Source organism: Muscardinus avellanarius (assembly GCF_963383645.1).
Source record: "Muscardinus avellanarius genome assembly, chromosome: 1".
Taxonomy (NCBI): Eukaryota; Metazoa; Chordata; class Mammalia; order Rodentia; family Gliridae; genus Muscardinus; species Muscardinus avellanarius.
In genome coordinates this window covers 192502336-192521964 of record NC_137786.1, presented here as the reverse complement: position 1 = coordinate 192521964, position 19629 = coordinate 192502336, and the positions used below count along the sequence as shown (strand labels likewise).

The window sequence follows — 19629 nt, the reverse complement described above, 5'->3', positions numbered from 1 at the left end:
GGTGAGTGAGGTCCCTGGGGTGAAGAGGCCCTTGGTCATGTTGGGCTTGATCCCAGTGCGGACTCTCCGAGCAGTGCTGTGTGTCCTTGCCCAGAATTCTGCCTTCCTCGTTGTCAATAAACTTCACCTTTGCCTAAACTCTTGGCTGTTCTTGCTGGAGAGGTTGTGAATGTGCTGGTGGAAAGGAAGGGCGGGGCCTCAGCTGTCACCCCACATGCAGAAGATGTTACAAGCTCTAGAAGGGAGGCAGGAAAAAGGACCTGAGGCTCACTCCTTTGTCCCAGCTCCGGGGGCCTTTTTCCCTCCTATGGCCTAGCACTACCAGCCTGCCTGGCTGTCTCCACCCTTGGACATCCACCAGGCTTCATAGCCCCGGTCCCTCCCTCCCTCCTGGGGATCTGCTGGAAGGCTGAGGTACCCAGGAAGGGGGCAGGGACATTACAAGCTTTAAGGTTGTGATTTGAAGGTGAGCTTCCCAGCCAGCTTGCCTGGATTTAAATCCTGGCTCTAGCTATTTTGACTTAGGTCAAGTAACTCAAGCTCTCTGTGTCTCTGTTGCTTTCTCTATGCTAACTGTACCTACCCCACAGAATTGTGGGAGTGAATTGGAAAGCACATGGAAAATGCTTAAATGCCTGGTCTATGATGAGTGCTTAATAAACTACCCTGATCGCTGCCAAATCCCCCACATGATGAGAAAACCAACCAAGCAAACTTTAAGAGAGAAAGGGCTTGTATATTTCCCTTCAGTGATGCATTTCTTTACTTCATCTTACTTTCAACACAGTGCCCCTCCCAGCTCAGACTGTGATTTCAAGGGCTGTGGCAAGGCCTATTACCTGGTCTCCACCCCACCCCACCTCCTGCAGGCCTCCTGCCCTGCAGCCAACAAAGTGGTCTTGAAAGGGTTGTGGTCATTCACACATGAAACACCTTCAGCAATTCCCATCGCCTTCTGGGTCAAGGCTAGACTTCTTAGTCAGCCATTTCAGGCCTTGATTGCCTTTCCAGCCTGACCGTCCACTGTGCTCCTGCCAGGACCCTTTGCACCCACTTCCTTGGCTGCCTCCCCAACCCTTCTTTGTACATAAACAGGCTTCCTATCTCAAAGCCTTTGCTCATGCTATTCCCTCTGCTTGGACTGCCCAGGCCTCATCTCCACTGAAATCTGTAAAAGTCTAGGCCAAATGATGCCTTCTTGAAGCTTCCTCTGATTTCTCTGGGGAGAGACGGTCCCTTCCCTCCTCTGTGCTTTGGGCATTCTCCTTTGCCCGTGTTTATGGGTCTGTCTCTTCATCCCCAAGTTTGTGGTTCCTTGAGGTCAGGGACTGTGTCTGAATCAACACTGCCCGGCACTGTGTAGGTGCTGAATGAATGAATAAATGAGTGATGGCTGGCTGGATGGACAGACACATGGATAGCGTTCAGGACCACAAGCCAGGGCCACTACTGCACCGAGGCTTGCAGACCAGGCTTTGGCTGGATCGGTGAAGGTCTGTCCCAAGCTGCTAGAGAAGCAGGGCCAAGGGGTCCCAGAAGTAGTAGTAGTTGCTGCTGCTGCTGCTGCTGGTCTAAGCTCCAAGCTGCCTTCTCCTGCCCCCTGTAGTCCCTGGCATTGATTGCTTTCCTTGCAAACATGACCCATTTCTAGTTTAGAAGAAGATAGTTGAAAAGATACTCAGTTTCTAAGAACCTGGCTCTTGGGAATCAGCTTGGCCATGGGAAGAGGCACTAGAGTTGCTAATAAGGAGGTCCTCCGCAGCAGCATCCTTGGAGTTCCATCCAGAATCACCTTCTTTCAGATTGACAGAATTGAGGGCTCGGCGCCACCTGCTGGCCACAGAGAAGGCCTGCATGAGCCCAGGAAATTAGGGTTTGCTGTTTTTAGGATTGCCATCCACTCTAAGGGAGATGCCTGACCTTAAGGTTTAGTTTAGGGTGAAGCTGAAAAGTTCCAGGTATGAGGGGTAGCTGGGCCATGCCTTCCTTGTCCCACAATATCATGAGGGTAAATATAAATTGGGAAACCTTAAGGCCTCCCTGATGTCCCAGATGTGAAACTACTGACAGCCACCTCAGCTTTGTTAAATGATAGCCAAGATTATGTCCAAAACACCCATGGAATCAGAGGGAGCTTACTGGCACTACCTGTGACCCATGCATGTCCTGATCCCTCATCTACACTCCTCTTGCATAAAGACTGGGTCCTTGCCTTGCAGGCTACTCTGCCCCAGCCAATGACAACACAGCCTAAGGGCACATCTGCAACCTCTCACATCAAAGGGGTGACACGTTCTGGGCCTCAGTCCTGAGCTCCACAGATTGAGAGATGTCAGGCTACCCTACTCCTGTCGTGAAACAGGATTGTCTGCTTACTAGTCTGGAAAAACTAGACCACCAGCACAATGGAAACCCATGCAGGTCTGATGCCTGAGGATCGGCTCTTCAACCCATCTCTCCATGAGGCCCCTGTATGGACCACTCACATGCACCTCTGGTCCTTCTGCTAGAGAGCCCCCCACACTCCCTCCTCCAAGGTGGTCCTCCCAGCTCTGCCCTTTACTTGAAACCCTTACCAACATCATTTTCTAGGGAGAACTTTTCTGGGGTGCTTGCTACCATGGGAGTGGAGCATTCACAACTTCCTCACGTCTCTGGGCCCCCCAGGCCCAGGTACCAGACACTTTATCTTGTACTAACTTTAGGAAAGACATGAAGTCTGCATATCAAAGTCATGTTGTCTCAAGCCTAGGGCAGGTCTGAAGAACCACACAGCTATCCCGGCTTGAAAAGAGCTGGAGGAAAGAAAAATCGTGGGATTAAAATCAGAACTGAGCTAGGCATGGTGGCACATGATTCTAATCCCAGTACTTAGGAGGCTGGGACAGGAGAATCACAGGTTTGAAGGCAGCCTCAGCAAGTAGTGAGAGTCACCAACCTAGTGAGACTGTTTCAAAACAAGAATAAGTAGCTCTGGGGGTATCGCTCAGAGGTAGAATGCCCCTGGGTTCTGTCCCCAATACCAAAAAAAAAAAATTGGAACTGAAACTAGAAGTGGGTTTTGAAAGGACAAAGTTTGACCACACCAGAGACCACCTTGTAGCCAAGAGATTTATTGGAGGGGCCGGTAAGAGAGAGAGAGAGAGAGAGAGAGAGAGAGAGAGAGAGAGAGAGAGAGAGAGAGAAGAGAGACAGACAGAAGGGATAGAGAAAGAAGAATCCAGGAAGAGAGAGCGCATGCTAGGATCAGGGTTATATAGGGCTTGGGATTACAGATTGGGGGCTAATAGGCTAGGAGAAATGCCCTTTGAACTAATTGGCTAGAGTCCCATGGGAGGGGGTTGTGCGGGGGGTGGGGGGGGCATGTGGAAGAGAACCTTCCACGAGTGTAGGAATCTCTCTGTGTTCAGATCGCCGGTCCCCTTTTTATCAAAGGGGAGTGGTTTTCCGTGGGAACCCCAGAGCTCACAGGGTAAGGAGGCGGGTCTTCCTGCCTCCTGGCTTCCAGCCTCGCCCCTGCCCCGTGGGGGCTTAGAACCTACAGTCACTTCAGGGTGACCTGGAGAGAAATGAGTGCAGTGGAATCTGGTTGACTCTTTTTTTATTCAGTCTCAGTCAGCGTTCTCACTGCTGTATTCCAGGAATCAAGACCACACTTAGAAGAAGGAAGGTTTATTTACAGTTTCTTGGCAATCCTGGGTTCAGTCTGTTTGAGGCCACCTATGCGAAGCTCAGGGCATGGCAGCAGGGAAGCGGAGAGAAAGGGAGCACTGAGCACAAGGCTCTGCTCTCACACCTTGGAGGCAGGGAGCAGAGATCTGGCAAGCAAGGGTGTCAAAGACAAAGCACAGACGAGGCCACACCCCAGGGCTCAACCTCTCCATTACAATGGTTTTATCTTTTTATTATTATTTCATTACACCCATTACAATGGTTTTATCTTTTTATTATTATTTCTCTTCTACATTTCAGAAAACCTACCTGAATATACTTTGAAACAAGAGAACAACAAAATAGAATATACTTTAAATGTTGAATATGCAAACTATTATAGTTTAAACACTGAACACTGGTACTTTTCCTCTTAAATGTCAAGTAAAAAAAAAAGAAGAAAATAAAAGAAGTGAGAAACAGAAAGAAGAAAACAAATGTCAGGTATTAGAGCTACCTGACAAAACTTCATGCTGCATCTGAACTTCCAAGTGACAGTAGAACTGAAACCGAGGTGTCTGCACAGATACCAAGGCTGAGTGAGTGACGTAGGCGTGTTACAGCCAACAGCCTGAGCCAAATGTTCATGTGTCCACAGTTAAGAAACTGACAGATTTAAACTACCATATAAAATGTCACATGTAGCCAGGTGTGGTGGCGCACACTTTTAATTCCAGTACTTGGGAGGCTGAGACAGGAGGATTGAAGGTTCACTGCCAGCCTCAGCTACTTAGTGAGGCCCTCTGCAACTTAGTGAGACCCAGTTTCAAAATAAAGAATAAAAAATAGGACTGAGGGTGGAGCTTGGAAGTAGAATGCCCCTAAGTTCAATTCCCAGTACCACTAAAAGCTTTATGTGTGCATGTATATCTCCACAAGTTTTTTTTATCCCATTGAAATGTATAGCTACAATGCACCAATAAAAATTTATTTTAGAAAAGCTTTATGTACACAAGCCATTAGCTTATATTCAAGAAAGAAAACCAAAAACTAAGGCCTTCATTTTAGATCAGCTTAAGCTACGTGATATAAAATAAAATCGCCCTAGATCTTTTTTGTTATCCTCTTTCTGAAGCTTTTGGATCCATTTTTCAATTCATGTCCTATAACACTTATATTAGCAGAGTCTTCACACAGCACCAGTGTGGACACAGTAGTAATTGCTGATATGTATATAAAATGCATCAAAATCGCTACATATAGCAATGAGATAGCCAGGTGCGGTGGCGCACACTTGTAATCCCAGTACTTAGGAGGCTGAGATAGAAGAATCACAGGTTCAAGGCAGCCTTGGTTACTTAGTGAGGCCTTTGGCAACTTAGACCCTGTTTTAAAATAAAGAATAAAATAGGGCTGGGGTTGTAGCATGGAGGGAAAATGCCTCTAGGTTCAATCCCTATTCTCAGTCTCAACTTCTTGTTCTTCTGCCACATCTTGTATCATACAAGTCTTATTGTCATAAACCAGAGCCTGGGCTGCAGAGCCCTGCACTAATCTGGCGCTTGGGACTGGCTCTGCAATCACTGCTGGATATTCAGAAACCTTCTCACTTTCTCTTGATTTTTTTACTCCATTGCTAGAAAACCCCAAAATAGAACCTCCACTGACAACCAATGCCGATGTCATTGATCATTCCCTGAGGACGCTTCAAATGTTATGAATCAATGTAATCAAAGGCTCATAGATTATTGCCAGTGTTCTAGGTTTACAGTATCATGTTTTGAAAGTCAACAGAGATGGAGTACAGTACATATCCAGAAACCCAGCCTTCTAAAGATGATTAACCAGAGAGCATCCTTCACTATTTTCACAATTGGACAGGAGCTAAAATCTGAACCTATCACTATGATTTACATTATGACGTGAGACTATAATTTACCAATAAAAGTTTATAAAGATGAAGATTTAGTTTCCACAAAATTTTTTAAATAAAAATTTTAAATAAAAGTTTTAAATAATAAGTTCTTTGGAACTACTGCTTTTCAAGTCATCTGCAAGACCATAGGGTCCCTTGCCCTCCAGTAGCTACTGGGTTTGGGCACCCAGAAGTAGCCAGGCCTCCCTAGCTACCGGAGAGGGAGAGCTCTGCAGGGAGAGGAGACAAAACAGCGGCACACTTCCCCACTGGCTCCCTGGATTTATCTTCTGATGAGATTACAGTGCTCATGGCTTAATTATATAAACTCCAAACATTAATACATAGGCTCTTCAGGGGCATTCTATAACCATGACATTCATTTTCTGCTGTCCTTGGTCTCCATCCATCTGGGAAATAGAAGAATAAAAACTATTCCATAATTCTGCCTCAAGGAAGGCAGCTTGAACAGTCAGCTCTTGAACTGTATGGGTCATAGGGAAAAGCCATTCCAGTTATTTACACATTCTCTGAGAAATATTGTGGTCTCGGCTGTCTATCTGTAAGAACTGCTACTGTCCATCTCAAATAAGCCATGAATGTTCCATGACCCTCAGCATAACCTTCAATCTCTCCTGGCATCAGTTTGGTCTTCTGGTAAATAGCTTTTAAGATATGGTCAGAAGTATAAGAAAGTAATTAGAGATGCTGGCCTCATGGCCGAGGACGCAGCAGCAGCGCCTTACTTCTGGCAGCAGTGGCAAGTTCACCGGATGGCTCCAGACCAACGCACTCAACCAGCCACCAGGCTCCAAAGAGGAGGGGTGGACAGCGAGCTGAGGCGAGCAGCTGCTGAACAGCCGGGCAGCAGTCAGCAGTTTTTTCGGTGCAAGGAGCGTCTAAAGCTCCCAAGGGCCGGGCTCAGCACACCCTGCAGGGACTCAGAGCAGAGCTCAAAACCAGAGAAGAAATACACCAGCCTCATGGCCGAGGGCATGGCAGCAGTGTCATATTGCCAGCAGCAGCAGCAGCGAATTCACCGAGTCCACTACAGCTCGATCAGCACACTCAACAACAGTGAGTCATATTGCGGCCCCTAGAGGAGAAATCCCAGTACTGCACTCCCAGGGACTTGTGCAGATAGTCTCCCTGGGTCGGAGATTTTTGCAGTCCAACCCAGTAGGGGAGTGGCGGTGGCAGAGATATCACACCATAGTCACAACTCCCCGCGGGAAAACGCCCAACCTGGCACCCCCATGGTCTAAAGCAGCCTTGATTGACTCCCTGGGTCTGAGACTTTGCAATACAACCCAGTAAAGGAGTAGTGGTGACTGAGATACCACAAACTCGAGATCCATAGCACCTTAAGTGAAGTCGTAGTGACCCAGGGAAGAACCCAGAGAAGGCACAAACTTTCGAAATCATGGGAAAGAGAAATAACAATGGAGCAATGAATGCCCACAACCCCACAACATCAGAACCTGATAACACAGAAATCCAGAGATCTCTAGAAGATCAAATCAGGAAAATAACTTTAGAAATAGTAGAGAAATTTCAAAAAGAATTCAGAGAGAGTCAAAAAGAGATAAAGGATGCAATCATTGAAATAAAGGCTTCAATTCAAAGTAAAAATAACAGATTAGACCACATGGAGAATAGAATCTCGCTTCTAGAAGATGATCACTCCAAAAATGAATGCATAGTTTCTAATTTAGAAAAAAGAAATCCGCCAGCAGGAATCTGACATTGAAGAAATATGGGCCCATTTTAAGAGAGCTAACCTAAGAATAATTGGAATAGAGGAGGGAAAAGAAGGTGAAACCAAAGGGATCAATAATCTCTTCAAGGAAGCAATAGCAGAAATTTTTCCAAGCATAGAGCAAGAGGTCAATACATGGGTCCAGGAAACTTATAGAACTCCCTTTAGACAGGATCAGAGAAGAGGATCCCCATGCCACATAATTGTCAAAATGACTAATGTGGAAGCCAAGGAAAGAATCTTAAAGGCAACAAAAACAAAAGGCCACGTGACATTCAGAGGCAAACCAATTAGAATCACTCCAGACTTCCCAAACCAAGTCATGAAAGCCAGAAGGGCATGGAATAACATATTCCAAACTCTGAAAGAAAACAACTTCCAGCCAAAAATTTCCTACCCAGCAAAACTATCTATCAAATTGGATGGAGAAATAAGAAGCTTCCATGACAGACAGAAACTGAAGGAATTTATGTCTTCAAAACCAGCGCTAGAGAAAATACTCAAGGAGATTAATAGCAAAGAAGAAATAGGTAATACACATCAGAACCAAAGAAACAAGATTTCCCATCCAGCAGACAACTAAGCAAAGAAGAATAAACAGTATCTCAAACAGAAATAAGATCTTAACATGTTAGGAATTAAAAATTATCTCTCTATAATCAAATGTAAATGTAATTGGCCTCAACTGAATGTAAATGGCCTCAACTCTCCAATAAAAAGACATAAAGTAGCAAAATGGATTAAAAACCAGAATCCATCCATCTGCTGCTTACAAGAAACACACCTTGTAAGTAAAGATAGGAACAAACTCAAGGTAAAGGGCTGGAGCAAGGTAATCCATGCTAATGGTACTCGAAGACAAGCAGGAATAGAAACTATGATATCAGACAAGTTAGACTTCAAACCCAAACTTATTAGAAGAGACAAAGAAGGTCATATTTTACTGGTAAAAGTAATAATCCAGCAAGAGGAAATAACAATAATCAACATCTATGCCCCAAACATAGGTGCAGCTACTTTCATAAATCAAACTCTGTGACATGAATCACACATAAATCCCAACACAATAATACTGGGAGACTTCAACACACCTCTCACAATACTAGACCGATCTTCTAGACAAAGGGTCAGTAAAGATGCCTCAGAACTAAAGAACACCATTAACCAAATGGACCTGTTGCACACATATAGAATATTTCACCCAACTACAGCAGAGTTTACATTTTTCTCAGTGGCTCACGGAACCTTCTTCAAAATAGATCACATCCTGGGACACAAAATGAGCACAAACAAATTTTTAAAATGTTACATACTTCCCTGTGTCATTTCAGACCATAATGAAATAAAACTAGAAATCAACTATAAGAAGACCCAGAGAAACAACAAAAACATGTGGAGACTGAACACCACACTTCTGAATGAAGAATGGGTCATAGAAGATGTAAGAGGTGAAATCAAGAAATTTCTAGAAACAAATGAAAATAAAGATACAACATATCAAAACCTCTGGGACACTTTGAAGGCAGTATTAAGAGGAAAATTTATAGCACTGAGTACTCACATAAGAAAAACAGAAAATCTTCAAATAAATAACCTAACAACACACCTCAAAGCCCTTGAAAAGCAGGAACAATTGAACCCCAAAGCCAGCAGAAGATGGGAAATTATTAAAATTAGAGCAGAAATTAACAAAATAGAGAATAAAAAAACAATACAGAAAATCAACAAAACCAAAAGCTAGTTTCTTGAAAAAATTAACAAGATTGATAAACCACGAGCCAACCTAACTAAAAAAAAGAGAGAATCAACCCAAATTATGAAGATAAGGGATGAAAAAGGAGACATTACTACTGACAGTGTAGAAATCCAGAGGATTATCAGAAACTACTTTGAAAAACTATACTCCAACAAAATGGAAAATCTGAAGGAAATCGATAACTTCCTAGATAAATACAACCTTTTTAAACTGAGTCAAGAAGATATAGAACACTTAAACCAACCAATAACAATCAAAGAGATTGAAACAGCAATAAAGAGCTTACCATCAAAGAAAAGCCCAAGACCAGATGGTTTCCCAAGTGAATTCTATAAAACCTTTATAAAAGAGCTAACCTCAATACTCCTCAAACTATTTTGTGAAATAGAAAAAACCGGGACTCTCCCAAATACATTCTATACTTCGTTGTCAGCTGGGACTGTCCAGAAAGAGTGTGAAATGACTCAAATACTGCACAGATCCTTGTAATTTCAGGGATCACTCCAGTTGACTACAATCTTTGTGGCCTCAACAGCATACCTCCACGCCTACCACATTCCTCCCAGTCAAAGCTCAGCTTCCTGAATAGCTGGATCTGGTAGCTTTGGCTATGTACCAAGCCAGCCAAAGATGGCAGCTTTATAAAAATAATTATTTATCACACATTTGAAAGTTGGCTCTGTTGATCTCAGCTGGATTTGTTCACATGGAGATGGGGTGGCTGTCATCTCTACTTGAACAGTGTAGCCCAGCTTCCTGTGTCTCTAGTCCTTCAGCAGCTAGTCTGGGCACATCCTTCTTCTCTTGTAAAATCAGAAGCACCAAAAATATAGAAGAAAACCACACAAGGCCTCTGTGTCCATCTTGAATAAGGCCACATCTCGTGCCTGGGCTTGGAACGGGCACATGTTCATCTCCATCTCATTACATGATTGAGCCTAATGTCCAGGGAAAGCCTGTGATTAAGAGCTTTGCAATTCTCCTAATGGGTGAAGGATTGGATAGATGAAGGATTGGAGCCATGTTGTAAATGAGGCTGGATCTGAGCTAACTGTAGTAAGCCGTTAGTTTCTTCTTTAGGAGTATCATTGTTAGATGTCTGTTCATCACTACGGCACCTGAATATCAGAGCCAGAGAGAAAGGCAAGAAATATGACAACAATCACAAAATATGACAAATATCACAAGCAACATTGAAAACCACTTTGCATCCAGTTTTCTCATTGGCTTAACTCTAACCAGGAGCATAAGTCCCATGAATCAGCTGGCCAATGTTAGATAAGCATCTTCTGTTCTTGACTGGTTATTCCACTTTTCCTAACTCATTTACAATGAGAAATATTAGTTCTCTTACAGATTTTGCCCTGGCACATTCATAAATAATTGAGGGAAATTTTATTATCTAGAGCCATTTTAATTAATATAGTTATACTGGTCTCTTAGGCCTCTAAACCTTGGGCTACTTTATTTGTTACGTGGGCCATAGTCAGGGATTTCATTTAAGCATTTTAAGCAAGTGTTAGAAATTTTTGGTCAAGCCAAGACAATCTGGTGGTAAGCTAACCATTGAGGTACTAACAAAATATGAACAATGAAGAGAAAGAATTACCCCCTCTCAGCTGCAGCTTTTCTTATGTGTAAGAACAACAGTACAGTCCACCTGTTGTTCTAATAAGGTCAGATTCAGTTCACAGTGACTTGAATGGAGATGCAGAGGGCAGCTTCACTATGCATCTCCCCAGAGTCACAAACTGCCACATGGTGATTAGATAAGAAAGTTCTTCCCTGCACATCAGAAACACACACACACACACACACACACACACACACACACACACACACACACATTATCCCCGCATGAATCCTGAGCAATCCCCAACACCACCCACTGACTAGATGCCAAAGAGTTTAGAAGCCAAGGCCAAGACTAGGGGATATGCTTTATTTTAGAACACCTTACCTTTTTAAAAAAACAATGACGATGACAACAACAACAACAATAAAAATACCAGTTAATAAAACAAGAAGGAAAATCCAAGAGAAATTTGTCTTTGCAGATTCTGCGGAGAGAAAAAGGAGGAGAACATTAAGATGAAACTTACTTATAAAGGCCAAAAAACCACACAGCTGCTGCTAGAATCTGTGTGGTTTAGGTCAACTTCCATGTCAGAAAGCTAACCACTAACTCATTGCCACATGTCTTAACATCTCCATCCTATCATATACATCTCCACACATCAGAGTATTCAGCATGTCAAAATAAACCACAATGTCACACATCACATACACATGCCACACACATCTTCAAAGCTTCCGTACTACACCATCTTATATCACTTACATTCATACCATCCCAACTCCTCGTACCGTACACACAAAGTACATTTTGATTTCATACTCTCATGCCCCACATGTGCCCCTAGCCCTCATCTCCAAGAACAATTCCTTTCTCCCCTTAGGGACATCCCAAGACCCATCTAGGATACACAGACCACACTCCCCAGGGCCTACAGTTGGCTCCTACCTTCCTTACTCCTCTCATCCCAAGCAGATGCATTTGGCCAACAGGATCAACCAAGACCAAAGTCACGTCCAATGCAACCAAGATATGAGCTCAAAATACCCTATCCCACCAGCAGGAGGAGTTCTTATACTCAGAATCTGGTTTGCCTCTATAAAGCCCTGGTCATCTGTAGGACCACCGAGTATGGCCTCCTCATCTTGGGACACAGCCTGTAAGTCAGAAGTACTAATTTGGCCTCTACTAGCCAATAGTTTACAGTAGACCTAGAACCATACTAGAAGGGGAGTTGACAGATTGGTCCAGGCCCCTGATGGCTCCGATCATCAGGAAACACGGGCAGGCTTGCCGAGAGGCAAGCAAGATTCCCACTCCAAGCCACATGGACCATCCAGCTGAAGCTGCCTTGAGCTGACAAACAGTCATGTTTCCACCTGACTATTCTAACCCCACTCTACTTATCAGATCATCTGCCATGGCATAAGGACCTAATCGGGACTGCTGACCCTGGGGCTGAGCTAAGCCAGACCTCATCTTGTTCCTGCAGCCCTCACCTTCTCTCCTTCCCCATCCGCCCCTCACAAAGACACTAGACTGCCTGGGAATCAAAGTCCTATGCCTTCCAAGTGAAAAGTAGGAGAAATGTGCAGGAAGATGCTTACCTGTCATCACGGGGAGTGTGAAGTTCAGCCTCTGGGGGTTATGCAGGGATATGTGCCACACCACACACTGGTAGATGGTCCCATTGTCTTCTAGAGAGGGCTTCAATTTCAAGTAGCTAGTAGCATTAAATGTACCGTCCTTATTCTTGATGGAATTCGTGAAATTGCCCTCAGAAATCTCCTGGAACTGGGGAACCTTCCATCTATACTTTTCCCAGGTTATGTTAATGGCTTCTGGGTAGAACCCACTTGACTCACAAGCAATATATTTGTCTTCATGGTCTGACATTGTGACTTGCTCTGGAATCAATCTGATGGTTGGGTAAGCTGCCAGGAAGAAACCATACAGTAAGACCCAGCACCCAACTACCTTTTTCTCTTTCACACCTTACACTAACTAGCTTCTACCACACTGCACACTTCTGCATCATTGCCTATGCATCCAGGTAAGACAGAAAATATAGAATGGCCAGGCGAGGTGGCTCATGCCTATAATCCCAGCTACTTAGGAGGCTGAGGTAGCAGGTTTGCAAGTTCAGAGTCAGCCTGGGCAACTTAGTGAGACCCTGTCTCAAAATAGAATAAAATGAGCTGGGGATATAGTTCAGTGGTAGAGCACCCCTGGGTTCAATCCTCAGTACCAAAGAGAGAGGGGGAGGCAGGGAGCAAAAGGAGAAGGGAAAAGAAAGGAAGGGGAGAGGAGGGGAGAAGAGAGAAGAGGAGAGGGAAGGGGAAGGGAGGGGAGGGGAGGGGAGGGGAGATAAAATGTCTACTCTTTTTAAAAATGGGCACAGGTCTGTAATCCTAGTACTTGAAAGGTGGAGACAGAAGGATTACAGGTTCAGGACCAGCACACAGTAACTTAGTAAGACTCTCAAAATAAAAGATAAAAAAGGGCTGGGGATATATCTCAGTGGTAGAACCCTGAGTTCAATCCCCCCACACAAAAAAATTAAAAGTATACCCAAAGTATTCTTCATAACAAAGAATGCTCCCAAGGGAAAAGACTTTTCCAGAAACTATATGACCTGAAAGAATAATAATTAGTCATTTCTAGCCCCTTCAAGCATTTCTGTCTCACCTACAGAGGGGCAGGGTATGCTAAGAACTACTTCTGAAGGTCATAGCCTAGGGGCTTGAGCCACTAAAAGAATGAAATTTAATCATAAGATTATAGACTATGTCTCCTCCCCAACACTTGACTACCACATCATCAAGATCCCAGTATATAATGATGAATTACAGCTGAGAAAGCTGAAAGGCACAGACTCTTATTTAAGGAGTTCAGCTGTGCCTGGTGATGCACATCTGTAATCCTAGTACTTGGGAGGCTGAGACAGGAGGATCACGAGATCAAGGATAGCCTCAGAAACCTAGTGAGACTCTGTTTTCAAACAAAAACTAAAAAGGACTGGGAGTGTAGCTCTGAGGTAGAATGCCTTGGAGGGGCAAGATTCAATGCCCAGTATCACCAAAAAGAAGAAGAAGAAGAAGAAGAAGAAGAAGAAGAAGAAGGAGGAGGAGGAGGAGGAGGAGGAGGAGGAGGAGGAGGAGGAGGAGGAGGAGGAGGAGGAGGAGGGAGGAGAAGGAGGGGGGAGGAGGAGGAGGAGGAGGAGGAGGAGGAGGAGGAGGAGGAGGAAGAAAAGTCAAAAACAACCCCAAAGGTAGAAAAAAAGACACTAGAGGACACTGAAGCCTTTGGCATCTTTAAAAACAGCAACCATAGGCTGGGCGTGGTGGCACACACTTGTAATCCCCGCGCTTGGGAGGCTGAGACAGGAGGATCACACGGGTTCGAAGCCAGCCTCAGCTACTTAGTAAGGCTCTCAGAAACTTAGTGAGACCCTGTTTCCAAATTTAAAAATATTTAAAAAAAAAAAGGTCTGGGAGTATAGCCCGGAGGTAGAAAGCCTCTGGGTTCCACCCTCAGTACCACTAAAAGCAGCAACCATTAATCACAGCCCATTTCCTAGCCAAATTAACATAAATCATCACACCGAAAGCCTATTTGCCTCAGTTCCTTTTTTATATTTTTTTGGTAGTACTGGGGATGGAACCCAGGGCCATTCTACCTCTGAGCTATATCTCCAGCCCTATTTTTTATTCTTTATTTTTATTTTTTTATATTTATTTATTTATTTATTTGGTGGTACTGGGGTTCCTGGAAGCCCTTCTACCTCTGGGATACACTCCCAGACCTATTTTATACTTTTTTATTTTTGGATACAGGGTCTCTTAAGCCAGCGGGGTTGGCTTCAAACCGGCTCCATCCTCCTGTCTCCGCCTCCCAAGCAGGAGGATTACAAGCAAGCCACCACGCTTGGCTATTCTTTGTTTTTGAAACATGGTCTCACTGAGTTTACAAAGAGCCTCACTAAGTAGCTGAGGCTGTCTTCGAACTGAGATCCTCCTGTCTCAGCCTCCTGAATGCTGGGATTATAAATGTGCACCACCACGCCCGGCTTGCCTCAGTTTCTACTGACATCTTCAAGCTCAGCTCACTAATTCTTTCCTTGACAGTGCCAAGATTATGGAACCCATCGAAGGCATTCTGAATTTCTTTTATTATGTTTTGATACCTAGCATTTATTTCCTTTTGACTCTTTCTTAGAGTGTCCATCTCTTTTATTCATCTTTTCATGGATATTATTTGCTTTTTCCATTAGTTCTCTTAACACTATAATTATGAGTTGTTGTTGTGAGGTTTTTTGTTTTGTTGTGTTTTTTGTTATTTGCTTGTTTGTTTTGCACGTGTGTGTGTGTGTGTGTGTGTGTGTGTGTGTGTGTGTGTGTGTGTTTCACTGGGGATTGAACCCAGGGCATTCTACCTCTGAGCTCCATCCCCCTAACCCTATTTTATTTATTATATTCAAACAGGGTCTCATTAAGTTGCTGAGGCTGGCCTTGAACCTTCACTCTTCTGTCTCAGCCCCTCAACTACTGAAATTACAGGCCTATGCCACCACACCCAGCTTAATTACAGTTATTTTAAACTCCCTATCTGATAATTACAAAATCTGTGTCATATCTGAGTCTGGTTACAATGCTTATTTTCCTTTATCTTTGCATACTTTTCAGCATGCTTATAGTTTATTGTTAAAAGCCAGAAACCCAGGCATGGTGGCTCATGCTTGTAATCCCAGCATTTAGGAGGCTGGGACAAGAGGATCACACAGGTTCGAAGCCAGCCTCAGCTACTTACCCTTTGCAACTCAGTGGGACCCTGTTTCAAAATAAAGAATAAAAAATAGGGCTGGAGTTATAGCTCAGAGGTATAATCCCCCTGGGTTTCATCCCCAGTACCTCAAAATAAAATAAAAAGAAAGCCAGATATTATGTATCAGGTCTATTTTTTTAAGCCACTATTACTTCAGGCTGTCTTATCAGTTGCAGAATAAATGAATTCTAACTACTATACCTCTGTACTCCCAAAATCAATATATATAAAACATTTTAAGTCTCATGTACAAATTATGAAGGGCTCATCGATGCTGCTCCATATTATGAGCTAAACTATATAATACCCTAAAAGTTATATGCCCCCTCAAAGTTCCTAGTATGTCTGAATGCCACTATATTTAGACAGAGGGTTTTTATTCTATAAAACCTTTATAGAAAAACTAAATAAAATCCTTCACAAATTATTCCATGAAAGAGAACGAGACTGAATTCTTCCAAACTCCTTCTATGAGATCAATATCATCTTAATACCAAAACAGAATAAAAAGCCAGGCATGGTGGGCACACTTAAAGTCGCAGTACTTGGGAGGCTGACACAGGAGGATTACCGGTTCAGGGACAGCCTCAGCAAGTAGTGAGACTCTCATCAACCTAGTGAGACCCTGTTTCAAAAATAAAAAATTAATAAAATTTTTAAAATAGGGTTGTGGGCATAGCGTGGAGGTAAAATGCCCCTGGGCTCAATCCCTGGTACTGCAAAACAGAATAAAGATACCTCAAGAGAACACAGATGCAAAACTTTCTAAACAAAATACTAACAATATGCATTCAAAACCATTTCAAGAAAATTATACACCATGACCAAGTTGGTACCATTCCAAGGATGCAACGCTGGTTCAACATATACAAATCAGTACATGTAATTCATCACATAAATAGAACTAATGATATTTTTTAATCATATGATCATCTCAATAGATGCTGAAAGTGAGCTGGATGAAATCCAACACTCATTTATGTCAAAAACCTTGCAGAAAATCAGAATAGAAGGAACTTACCTCAACATCATAAAGGTAATATACAATAAACCCAAAGCTAACATCATATTAAATGGGAAAGAACTTCAAGAATTTCCTTTAAATTAGGAACAAGACAAGGATGTCCACTATCACCACTCCTTTTCAATATAGTGTTTGGAACTCTAACCAAGCCAAAGAAGAAAATCAAAGGAATACAAAGAAGAAGAATTGAAATTATCTCTAGGGTGGGAACTAGAGGAGGGCTCAACAAGTACTGTGTGCATGTATGCCTCTATCACCCTGAACTTCACCAAAATGTATGATTACAATGCACCAATAAAAAAATTAAAAAATAAATGATCTCTATTTGCAGATGACATGATCCTAGACTTAAGAGACTCTCCCACAAGAGAAAACTCAGCCAAAAGATTTCTAGAGCTAATTAACAAATTTAGCAAAGTAGCAGGATACAAAAATCAATCTACAAAAGTCAGTAACTTTTCTCTAAGCCAACCATGAATCCACTGAAAAAGAAATCTGGAAAACAATTTCATTCACAATAACCTCAAAAACAATAAAATACCTAGGAACAAATCTAGACAAGGAGGCAAAAAAAATTCAATGATGAAAATTATAAAACACTAAACAAAGAAACCGAAGATCTTAAAAGAGAGAAAGATCTCCCATGCTCTTGGACAAGCAGAATAAATATTATCAAAATGGCCCATTCCAAGCCCAGCGTTGTAGCGCACACTTGTAATCCCAGCCTTTGAGAGGCTGAGACAGGAGAATCCTGATTTTTGGACAGCCTCAGCTACTACTTAGTGAGGCCCTTTGCAACTCAGTGAGACCATGTTTCAAGAAATAAAGAATAAAAAATAAGGCTGAGGGGTAGCTAGGAGGTAGAACGCCCCTGGGTTCCATCCCCAGTATGGAAAAAAAAAAAAGGCCATTCCACCAAAAGTGATCTACATATTCAATGCAATCCTATTCAAATAGCAATGTCATTTTTCACAGAGCTAGAAAAAAATCAGTCCTAAAATCCATATGAAAAAGCAAAAACACCAGAATAGCCAAAGCAATTCACAGCAATAAGAACCATGGTTGAGGGTAGAGAAATGCCCCCCTGGGTTCAATACCCAGTACAAAAATAAAATAAAATAAATAGAGGTAATTAAGTTAAAATAAAGTCACTAGGGAAGGAACTTTTTTATTATAACTTGTATCCATATAGAAAGAGGAAATTAGAACATAGACACATACCCAGAGGAAAGATCATGTGAAGACACAGGGAGGAGACAGTCAAAGGAGGGAGGCCTCAGAGGAAACAAACCCTGCTGACACCTTGATCTCAGCTGTCTAGCCTAGAACTGTGAGAAAATAAGTATGTTAAGTAAGCCCCACAGTCAGTGGCATTATGTTATAGCATCCCCAGCAAACTAATACATCTACCAAGTTCACCAGCGTATTTATTAACAGATAATTTTATAATAAAGGAAAATGGAGCTCAAAGAGGTGGTTGGGGGGCCATGTTATACGTCCAGACTGTGAACATACCTACCTTTCAACAGGAATTCAGTTGTACATTTTTACATATTATTATATTGTGACACAGGTATGAGTTATCATCCCATTCATACATAGGAAATTTTGGACCCAAAGATATTAAATGGTTGGCCCTATCACTCAGTTTGAAAACAGGAAAGGTGGAATTTTATTCAGATCTAAGGATCCAGAACCTAGCACCTCTCCCTTCTGTACCTTTTCAGAAGAACCTCTTCACCAGCACGGCTGGCTTCGAACCTGCGCGATCCTCCTGTCTCCGCCTCCCAAGCGCGGGGATTACAAGCGTGCACCACCACGACCTGCGTATTCATTTATTTTTAAATAATTTTTCTATTGAAGCTCTGGGGATCAAACCCAGGGCCTCGTGCATCCTAGGCAAGCACTCTAGCACTGAGCCACATCCCCAGCCCTCCAACTCTTTTATAGACACCCAGGACTCAAACCCTTGTTTGTCTGACTCCTAGATCATTCTCTAGCCTTCTGCTCTACTTGGCCCATTTACAGCTCTGCCCCAAGCCCCAACACCATAGGAACCGCAAGGCACTGCCTTTGAGCACTCACCCACAACTTGGAGGACGACTGTTCCCTGCGCCTTCTGAGGAGTGACAGTCACCTCACATCGGTATTCTCCTGCTTCCCACAGCTGGACCCCAGGCAGCTGTAGTGAGGCGTCCCCTGTCTTTAGCCTTTCTGGAGACACTTCAGCTCCCTGTCGGAATGGCTTTTGGTGACCTCCGATAAACTCAAATACTTTGTCATCTATACCAGACGTCTCATTCCTCCAATACCAGATGATACCTATTATACCGATGTTCAGGTTTGACAAACCATGGAGACTGCAGCGGAGGGTGCTATTGCCATTCAGGAATACCATTTTCATACAATCTGTCTTCACTTTCAGATCATCTGTAACAATAAAATAATTCAGCTGTGGGGGACCCATGATACTCTCAAACACATCCATGTAATAAATATCTTTCAGGGGTGGGTGGGAAAGCTCTTGGTTCATGATCCCTCATTTACCTGTAAGATCCCTCCAACTTGGTTCTATTTCAAGATTGTTTGGGCTGTTATGGGTCCCTTGCAATTCCATATAAGTTTTAATCAGCTTATCAATTTCTATAAAGAAGTCAGATAAAATTCTGATAGGAATTGCACTGAATCTGTAGATTAATTTAGAGAGTATGACTCTCTAAAGTTTCCAATCCATTAACATGTTTTTGGAATGCATATGAATCGAATGTTTCCATCCTCTCCAAATTCATTTGTTGAGACCTAATCTCCAATGTAATGGTATTTGAGGTAAGGCTTCAGGATTGGTTTGGTCATAAGGGTGGAGGCCTTTGAATTGGATTAGTAAAAGAAAAGATAAAAAAGATAACTCGCTCTCTCCCTCCCTCACTCACTCATACTCTCCCTCTCTCCCCCTCATCCCTCTCCTTCAAGTGAAGATACAGTAAGACAGTATCCTGCAAACCAAGAATGTGACCTTCACCAGAAACTGAACTAGTCAGCACCCTCATCTTAGACTTCCCAGCTTCCAGAACTGTGAGAAACTAATTTCTGTTTAAAACACTCAATCTAGATTTGTGACAGCAGC

The 19629-nt window shown here is 42.9% G+C and overlaps 1 protein-coding gene across 1 annotated transcript; it reads right to left on the bottom strand.

Annotated features, from left to right (window-relative positions):
- Positions 1–1446: 1446 nt before the first annotated feature.
- On the bottom strand, positions 1447–19038 carry NCR3LG1 (natural killer cell cytotoxicity receptor 3 ligand 1; the record flags this gene model as incomplete). The annotated part of the gene is made up of 4 exons (XM_080690303.1): positions 1447–1647; positions 3543–3559; positions 12265–12591; positions 18591–19038. The coding sequence occupies 4 exons, from the start codon at positions 19036–19038 to the stop codon at positions 1447–1449; spliced, it is 993 nt and encodes a 330-aa protein (XP_080546429.1).
- Between the last annotated feature and the right edge of the window lie 591 nt (positions 19039–19629).